This window comes from Lactuca virosa, chromosome 4 (genome assembly GCF_052849685.1).
Source record: "Lactuca virosa cultivar CGN04683 chromosome 4, Lactuca_virosa_CGN04683_v6, whole genome shotgun sequence".
Classification (NCBI taxonomy): Eukaryota; Viridiplantae; Streptophyta; class Magnoliopsida; order Asterales; family Asteraceae; genus Lactuca; species Lactuca virosa.
The window spans coordinates 520323371-520332946 of record NC_136429.1 but is presented as its reverse complement, the minus strand read 5'-3'; the positions used below and the strand labels follow the sequence as shown (position 1 = coordinate 520332946).

General features: G+C 33.9%; 1 protein-coding gene and 1 non-coding gene across 2 annotated transcripts; one reads left to right on the top strand and one right to left on the bottom strand.

Moving 5' to 3' along the window:
* Positions 1-5637: 5637 nt before the first annotated feature.
* On the bottom strand, positions 5638-8758 carry LOC145109443 (NADH dehydrogenase ubiquinone complex I, assembly factor-like protein (DUF185)). The gene is made up of 10 exons (XM_079046594.1): positions 8468-8758; positions 8327-8388; positions 7518-7661; positions 7257-7367; positions 6975-7158; positions 6818-6876; positions 6621-6673; positions 6300-6522; positions 6112-6220; positions 5638-6016 (listed from the first exon to the last, which is right to left on the bottom strand). The coding sequence occupies exons 1-10, from the start codon at positions 8700-8702 to the stop codon at positions 5754-5756; spliced, it is 1443 nt and encodes a 480-aa protein (XP_078902720.1). The 5' UTR covers positions 8703-8758; the 3' UTR covers positions 5638-5753.
* Positions 8759-8843: 85 nt separating this feature from the next.
* TRNAA-AGC (transfer RNA alanine (anticodon AGC)) lies at positions 8844-8916 on the top strand. The gene has a single exon. It is a non-coding gene; the product is annotated as a tRNA-Ala (tRNA).
* The last annotated feature ends 660 nt before the right edge of the window (positions 8917-9576 follow it).

Here is a 9576-nt window from a genome sequence, read left to right as displayed (position 1 = left end):
ATTGAGCCCATTCACTCTAATGGGCCTTACCCTAAGCCCAAACATATTCTTGGCCCAAATTATCTGACTTTTGATGGCCCACTAAGTCCCAAAGACCCAAAGTCCAAAGTATGGGCCAAACCGAGGCCCAAAACACGCCAAACCCATATCTGTTGAGTACGCGGGGCGTACTCCTCTGTACGCTAAGCGTACTGGTTAAATGGCGTGTATGCTGCGCGTACCTGCATGTACGCCCAACGTACTTCCCTGTTAAGTCACTTTTCCCATTAAGTGCTTAATACTCTAATCCAAAGGCTATAATCACAGATCCAAGTCCTCTTCAATGTATTGATCTATAAAGTCGATCACTTGGTGGCTTGCAACCCACCAAATGAGCCCAAACATAGAATAATAGCAACTAACTCCATAGAAATGGCTAGATCTCATGCATGGTTACATAAAGGCCTTAAAGGTTGAAACTTTACTGCTAAAGGAATGCTTTGAGCTCTAAGGGTGGCAACCCTAAGCTCAAAAACAAAATCGCATGATAAAGATCCATCCTTTGGACCCAAAAAGGTCCAAAGCTCCATAATCCTAGATATAAGCTTCTAAGAGGAAAGTTGGAAGCTTTATACCTCCTTTGAGTGCCAAAAGCTGAAATAGTCCCAAATCCTTGAGCTCAAGATACTCAAGTTCTTCTTCTTCAACTCCTCTTCTCTTCTTCTAAGCTTTTCTTCACCAAAAATAAACTCAAAAGATCAAACACACACAAAAATGGAGTATGAGGGTGTATTAGGGTTTTCTGAGGGTGAGGGACTGGTAAGGAGGCTAGGGTTTGAGCCACAATGGGGGTAGTTATATGGCTAAAACCCTAAAAATTAGGGTTTTGAGTCTGCTCACGTACGCTGCGTGTACTCCTTGGTACGCTGCACGTACGTGCATGCGCCCCCCGCATCCTAGGCGCCTCTACTCCCCGCGTACGCCAGGTTACACCCAACGTACGACTTATGGGCATCCCAACTATTTGGCCCACTTTGCTAAGGTCCACTCCAAAAATCCACTTGTCCCATTATTTGTCCAATTAAAAAAATATTAATTACTTAAATTAAATAATACCTCGAGAGACGGATGTTACAATCATAGCATGAAAGATTGCAGTTGGACTGTAGCAACGAAAGTAATTATAAGACTATGGTTGGATCATAGCATTCACATGGGTTGAAATATACCCCTAGGGTTGGGCCCACTGATATGTTTGGTATGTGGTATTTTTGAAAAGCTCATTAAGCTTTATGTTTATGGTTTTTATGTTTAATGTTTCAGGTACTTCTGGTTTCAAAAGGAAGGGTCCGACTTGATCGCACTGTATCCCCTGGAGTTTTATTATGCATTATCTTTTTATGATTTACTCTGATGTTTGAGAATACATTACACTATGATTATCTTTTGAACAAATGAATGTATGTTTTGGTTTGTTTAAAAATGATTTTTTTACTCAAAATTTTTAGGGCGTTACAAGTAGATTTTATCTTTTGGTTAGATGTGAGGGATCTCGCAAAGCACACTCATATCTTGGTTACTGTTGGCCAGCCCAATAATGCCTCTTCGGCATTCGACATGCCGAATCCGTATTGTCAATCTGGATTCGAACGACGAGGTCCCTCATTACCCTCCTTTTTCACATTCGCAAATGGATTGTCTCTTGACATGCTAATTTACCATGTAATTCCGCGTAAAAAGACTGTTTGGACGGGACGATTTTATATATGTTTTGGATGTTGTGGAATTATTTTATTCAAAACAATCAAACTAAGGAAAGCGATATTTTCGATACTGATTGTGTCTTCCTCATTTTTCAGATCTCCCTATTCTAATAAAAGAATAGTTTTATTCTCCTTTTGACATGTGTCACTCTATTAGGTCTCTTAATTAATGCGTACCACTTGGAAACCTATTGATTCTCCTTTTCAAATTTTAAATTTTAAATTTCTCACTTTAATTACATTAAATTAATAACATTAAAACAAAAATTAAAATAAAATTAATACAAATTATAAAGTAATATAATTTCACATATTTATTTAAATAAATGATTATAATTTTATATAACTAAAAAAATCTCTCAATTAATAATTTATTTAAAATATTTGATTAATAATTTTGAGTTTTTACTATAAAAGTTTGATTAATTTTATAATTGGGGTTCCCACGGAGTATAAACTAGTACTAAATAGAATAAAAATTTTAATAAAATTAATCGGGTTGTGTAACTGAAAATCCAACTCTTCCAATTTTTCATCATGTAATTTATTTTATATGACGTTTCAAAAAGAAAACAACCACTATTAGCACAATTCTTAAAGTGGACGAAACAGTGCACACTATCTACAAGTGGTATTAAAAAATGGACATTATCTCCGGTTGGAATTAACCTAAATTTGGTTGTTATGTTTGGTATTTAGTCATGTTAATTATATCTCAAACTGTGTTGGTGGGATAACTTATTTAGGTGTTTGGATATGCATGCGAAATGATTATTACGATTTTAATATAAGATAGATTTATTTGGTTGAACATTCACCTTCACACTTTAAAATATTTTTAGCTTTGTTTGTAGTTAAAAAAATTAAAAAATATGATATTACTCGGGCACATCCTTATTCCTTATAGATAATTTATATTTATCTAGCATTCATTTTAAATTTCTTACTTATTTTTTCAAATGTAATTATATTACCCTATAAATCATAATGTTGGAATCAATAAAAGTATAAAACTTCTCACCAAACTCTTAGAAATTAGTTACTTAGATTTGACGTTGCAAATAATTAATTTAAAATCCATCCAAACACTCTATGTAAGTTGCAACAACTATACTTTCTCTCTCTCTCTTCATAAACAAGAAATTTTCCTTAACCTTTTCTATGTACAAAACCATTTTACCCTAACATATTTAGGGATTCACACAATAAAGACATCACCCTCTTGAAATTAATAACAATGTTACTTTTTTTTCAAGGTTAATATCCACCTTGATCAATTTGAAATTCACCATTACTTGATGCAATAATATGTGACAAGGACTTGTGGGGTTGGAAGTTTGTCCTTTTGTCATGTTCATTATTGAGTTTTCAACTAGCAAAAGTGTTTCCATGAACCGGGGTGACATGTTTGAGACATGAGATAAAATAAGTTTATCAGATTTGAGACGGACAATAAAACTGAAAGGAATGGTAGCATTCTTAGCATGTTGCCACATAAGCTAAAAGGAGTGCTAGCATCAAAGTTGTAAAAAGGCAAGGAGTGATGGTGTGTTAGTTTAATAGATTTTATTTTGGTAAAAAATTAATTAAAAAAAAACAAGAACCAGCCAATCAAAACCCACCATCCCATTTTCTATCTCCTCTCTCCTCTCGCTACGCAGGTAACGAGCTATTCTTAGCGCCCCCTTAGCGCATGACAGGGGGTACATGTGCTAAGAATGCCTTGGCGAGAGCAATTAGCGAGCCTACTCCTTATGGCCTAACAGTGTAGGGTTTTTCATAGTTGTGGGTATAGTTTCCCTCATTGTTAACCGGTTAGCTTCTCTTTCTTAACGGACCGTTAAGTACATGTTTAACCATTCATAATGGGCTTGAGGTTGTTTATGGGCTCGTTAGGGTCGCTAGAGTCTAGACGCTAGGATTCAACCTTCTGGGGTTTGGGACAAACCCGTAAAAATGTGGCTATTGGATTCGAATGATTATGATACAAAAATGTCATAACTATTAGTATAGTTTTTGAAAATGTTAGTTCTGATTTCTAAGATGGTTGTTTGTTGTTTATTTAGTGTTTTTACTAAAAAAAACAGCTATCTCTAGCAATAAAACTAAAATCCGATAAATTAAGAAACTTGTAATATCCGATATGTTGTTCCACAATGTTTTGTAGACACCAAGATCTGTAGAGTAGATATTAAAAGAGATGGGATTTTAGGCACCCATTGGCCATTGGTAACTGAAAATCAATACAAAAATAATTGGGCTTGTAATCCAGCAATAATTGGGATGGTTCTTCAAATGAGCCATTTCGGCCTTTATGGCGTGTTCTTATTATGTTCTAGTCGATTCATTTCTCCCTTTAGGTTTTGTAATTAATAAATTAAAGATTAATACGAGCCTATAAATTTAATGATTTTCGTCACCCAAAATAATCGTACTCTGACTCATGAATTTCACTACCTTGATAAGATATTCTAATTTCACCACTAGATTTAGACCATCGATATATTCAACAAAGTGACAAACACACATATGGGTAAAAGTAAAACAATTTTTTGACCTGAAACCGGTCCTAAAAAGGTATTAGAGGGTGTTTGAGATTTCATTTTGAACCCAAAAATCATTTAGACAAAAAGATTTATTGGCTTATGAAGATGGGAAAATAATTTTTTTTTGAAATATTTGGGACAAAAGTAAATAAGTTATTTTTAAAAAATGTTTGTCTTAGATTATCAAAATAAAATGTGACCAAAAAGACGTATAATCTCCTTTTCAACGTATTAAGTTGTTTTAAGAAGTTAGAAATTCTAAGTTTCTAACTTCTTAAAATCTACTTTTCACGAGTTAACCAAAAGCTTTTTAAAATTCCTTATATACCAATACACTTTTTTAGTCTTTAAACATTCTTTCATATTAAGGAAGAGTTTAAAACCGGAATGAAATCAGTTCTAGACCAAAATTGGTTTAAGTCCTAAACCGGTTAAAGACTAAAATTTAAATCAAATTTTTAATTATCATATATTTCTATGTTTTTTTTACTAAATCTCATCATCTATAGCTCATACTCGTAAGTAATTATATGAAAAAACTCATAATTAAAGATAATGTTCTTAAATAATATATTTAAGGATATTAATTAAACTAACCCTTAAAAAAAAAAAAAAAACTTACATTCCATATTTGTTCTTGAAATTTCATAGTTTTTTATTTTTTTTCTTTTCATTTGCACAATTTTTTTTTCCAAAAACTCTTACTCTTTTTTTGGAACAATTTTTTTTTCCAAAAACTTACTCTTTTTTTGGAACGACAAATACAAATATATACTACAATACTCCTAAATTATTTCACCTATGTCCACAGTAAGACTTGAACCCTCGACCTCAAAAAGGAAGGGCAACACCGGATACCGTTTTCGTAAAAAAAAAAAAAAAAAAAAAAAAAACTCTTACTCATGTCCAAAATATTCATTGTGAAGTGTCTAATATCACTGTTTTTCAATCAAATGTTTGATTTTAATCCCTTGTATTGTATACACTTCCCATTTGCTATGTTTCTTTAATTTTGCGTTAGATTTTAGTGAAAGACAGATTTTGAAATTGTTAATCGGATTTCCGACTTGTTCTTAAAATTTCATAGTTTTTTTTTTTTTTTTTTTTTTCTGGTCTGGATTACAAAATGTATTTTTTTGTCGGAAAAGGTAGTTTTATGGTGTCTAGAATGACCCATCTTTAACATGTTGGTCATTTAAAAAATATATATATATTTTAAAGTTATTTTCTTTAATATTAACTTAAAATATGGTTAGTATAGTTAACATCCCATATACATTTCATATCAAATAATCTTCAAATCAGAAAACGGTAATCGTAAACGAAAAAGCTCACAAGTGCTCTTTCAATTGCTTCGCTCCCAACAACCGATATATTTATTAAAATATTAATTAAACATCTCTAACAATCATAATCCAACATGAAAATAAAAAATCAAATGTTAGTTTTATAGTATGAATTTAAGTTAATGGAAGGGGACAGGGGTACCTTGCTTTTTGTTAACAATAGCCATTGCTAGATACCGAGTGCCCATTCCAATTGGCGTTTGCTCATTTGGACCTTCCCAAAATGGAGCTTCACCCTCCCCCACCAACCGCCAGTAGCCTGTTCTCAGTGACTCAGCTTGCTCCTCCGTGCAATTTTGTAGCAAAGATTCCACACGGAAATTTATCCCAAGATTACCAAGAAAATGAGACTGTGTGATTGGCCCATACACACACACGTCTTCTGCAAACATGATATAGCAATGTACTTTACTTTCATTCATTTGTTTATTATAGAAATAAACCCAAATAAGAATATAATAAACAAGAAATGCAAACCCGAAACTTCCTCAGCAGAATGTTTAATTGCAGGGAAATCAACATATGCACTTAGATCAGCAGAACCAGGATCATCCAACATATTCACAAACTTGTGTTTTCGAATTGCCTAAAAAAATCCATAAAATTTTATTTATGAAATTCATAAATATTGGAGAAAAGTGTTGGAAATTTAGAAAGTGAGAGACCTGAAGACTATCGGAGACTATCCCATCCAAGCCATAATCAATTATGAGGGCCCCACCACCATCACTACTTATTCTTTTGGCAATATTTTGTGTCAAATCCATTGCTTTGGGGCAAATCTCAACATGTTCAAGTTTACTTAACTCTTCAGTCTGGGCCCACTTGCAACGTTTTAGAAGATAAAGGGTTGCAGGTGTAGGCTGTGGTGAGAGGACAACACGAAACCTGAAGAATGCAAAAAAAAAAAAAAAAAAAAAAAAAAGAAGATTAAATCAAGAAGATATAAAAGAAGTTGATGATAATTCTGAAGCTTTAAAACATACTTTGAATCTTCTGCAACATCAATCATCTTTTCACACCACCCACGCGAAGCTTTCTGGAAAAAGAAATAAAAAATTATAATAAAAGAATGTAATTGGTATTTGTTAAGCATAGATTATGATCTTAAATTCTTATCACTTTCTATTTTAGGTTGCTCCAAATTGCAGCATTTCCTTATTTGGAAAGAAACTAAGTTAACCTGAAACTGATGAACTGGTAAGGCATCATAGAATTCATGGGCAATGATAATTGTTGGCACTGCATGGAAGCAAAAAAAAAAAATGAAGTCAGAAAAAGAAAACGAGTCAAATGACCCTTTTAGCCTTTCAGAAGAAAATGAGTCAAATGATACTTACATCCTGTTGGAACTTCCTCTAGGGTTGAGTGCCATGAAACAGGTGTTCCAGTCAATGTGGTAGCAGTATTTTCATCTTCATCTTCACATTTTAAAGTTAGCTTTTGGATCTTCTTTAATGCTGGACTAACTTCAATCATGTGTATGTTTAGGGATTTTGTAAACTTCTCAAACTTTGATGCACCCTATGGTGGGAAATCACATCCCCATATTATTAACATACAATTAGCAACATATATAGGAAAACGAAAATAAAACCTAAAGCATAAGATTAGTAGTATACTCTTTTAAGATCAGCCATGAGAGTTCCTCTTCCTGGTCCAAGCTCAACCAAATTGACTCTATCTGGTTGCCCCATTTGCTCCCACAAACACATTGCCCAAACACCAACCATCTGAATCAAAAACAGCATAATAGGTTAATAATCAAATATTTTTGTGGTAAACTTTGATTCAGGAATAACATATTTCTACATTTTTAACAGAAGTTTGAATGATAAATGAGTAAATGACTAGTTTGAAGAATGGGTATGGCATCAAATTACCTCTCCAAACATTTGGCTTACTTCAGGGGATGTTATGAAGTCACCTTCTGCACCAAAAACATCCCGATTGATATAAAAACCAGCCTTGGGATTTATCAGGACTTCTTCCATGTACTCAGCAACCGATATTGGGCCACCTCTGAACTGAAAGATAAACAATCAAAACTCTTTATGAAGATGAAAACAAAGCCAAAACAAAGTGAAGAAATCAAACCAATCAACAAACAAAATCCTAAAAAACTGAATACTCCCTGAGTTCCAGAAAAGTGCCCAAATCCAGTCCTATGGTCACAAAAAACTTGAGTATTGACATAAGAGTTCTGAGAGTTGGGTAAGAAGTGATTGTTATCTTGGACATCATATAAGAAGCAACATGAATCGATGAATTGTGTTACTATTGTTAGAACTAAGAACATCTAAATAGAACACATAAACAGGCTATGATCCGATTACTTGCATTCTATGCTGAGGTTTATAGGTTTCCATTTCAAAACCATTAGTTAAGAGAGGACTCACGCTTGGATCTTGATGAATTAATAGAATTTTAAGTAATGCTACTAACACTATGATGTTCTAAACCTACTCTTCAAAAGAGTGTATCATGACATTGAATTCCATCGTGTGACTGATAGAATCAGGCAAACTGACATACTTAAATTATCGTATGAATAACATTTGTTCATATGGACACAAATTAGGTAACAGTAGAAAGACAACAAATGCTTTACTCTAAAATTCAACTCAGACCGATAGAAAAACAAACTGGACGCATATTCAATGTAAATAAAGAAACGAGGCGCAAGTAAAACCTTAATTATGCTTTTAAGATGCTTAACAAGCTCAGAATCTGCCGACGTTTCATGAGAATGCTCTGTAAAAAAAGACATGTAAGTTATTTCACATCTCAAGTAATACGCGTGTAACAATAAAGAAGTAGACAGAGACTGAACCAGGAGGATTGCTCAATCCCGACCGGTCTATGGAAATCCTCGCGGCGTGTTGAGAAGTGTAATCATCGGAAAACTGAGCGTCCGCCGGTTGTTCGGCGGAAGTTCCCACCGGAGCTTGAGACGACGCCGTCGCCGAAGAGGAACATCGACGGAGAGTGTCAGCTGACGATTGCCGACTGATGAGGCATCGACATCGTTGTGCTATAGAAGCTTGTCCTATGAATCTTCGCAGCATTTCAATGGTGCCTTTGTGAGTGGTTTGCAGATTGCAGTGTCGGAGCAAATATACCTCGAATCGGAAAACAGTAGTGTTAATCTACAGGAGTGGAATATAATTGTTCAATAAATATTTACAAGTTTGCAGAAAACATCAAAAGGGGATGTAGCTCAGATGGTAGAGCGCTCGCTTAGCATGCGAGAGGTACGGGGATCGATACCCCGCATCTCCACGTTTTTGTTCGCGACAGACTTAGATAAATAACTATCATGTACACTTTTTGTTCACAAAAAGCAAAAAGACAATACATATTGGCGTGTTTACAAAAATATATATTTAGTTTTTTCAATAAATCTTTACAAAATATTAACTATACATTATAATAACCACATTGAGTCCAGTAACCTCGATCCAACCTTTCAATCGTTACCCTGAATCAATCCTCACCATTCAAACTAGCTATTTTACAATGGAAGTTCTGAACATCTATCTTTGTTACTTCAAGCATTTTCTATTGGATTTACAATTTTGAAGCTTCCATCTAAGGTTCTTTGTATTGGTGGTTGTATAACAATTTTACATTCTTTACATAACTCTTAGTGTTTCACCTTTATATGACTAATCTAAGTTTGGCATTAAGTTTTATTGAAAATCGATGACGTTAAACTGATCAACAATATACGATCAGACATAACATAACGAAGGGCTAAGGGTATGTGTAGTTGAAGTTGATTTATTTCTTTTGACCATCGGTAGAAGTGATATCCTTGAGCCCCTTAACGATTACATGTTGACATTGAATGTATAGCTATACTCAAACTAGATTGATGGTCAATCATGCCGTATGTCTTTTGGGTCACCACGAATCCATATTAAAAATTAAGAAACAAAA

Bases quoted from the DNA above. Each gene is read 5' to 3' on its own strand.
- LOC145109443 (XM_079046594.1), bottom strand. From the start codon at position 8,702: ATGCTGCGAAGATTCATAGGACAAGCTTCTATAGCACAACGATGTCGA. The intron at 6,674-6,817 runs GTTAACTTAGTT...TTCTTTTTCCAG, and splicing joins TACCAGTTCATCAGTTTCAG to AAAGCTTCGCGTGGGTGGTG. The intron at 6,523-6,620 runs GTATGTTTTAAA...TGCATTCTTCAG, and splicing joins GATGTTGCAGAAGATTCAAA to GTTTCGTGTTGTCCTCTCAC.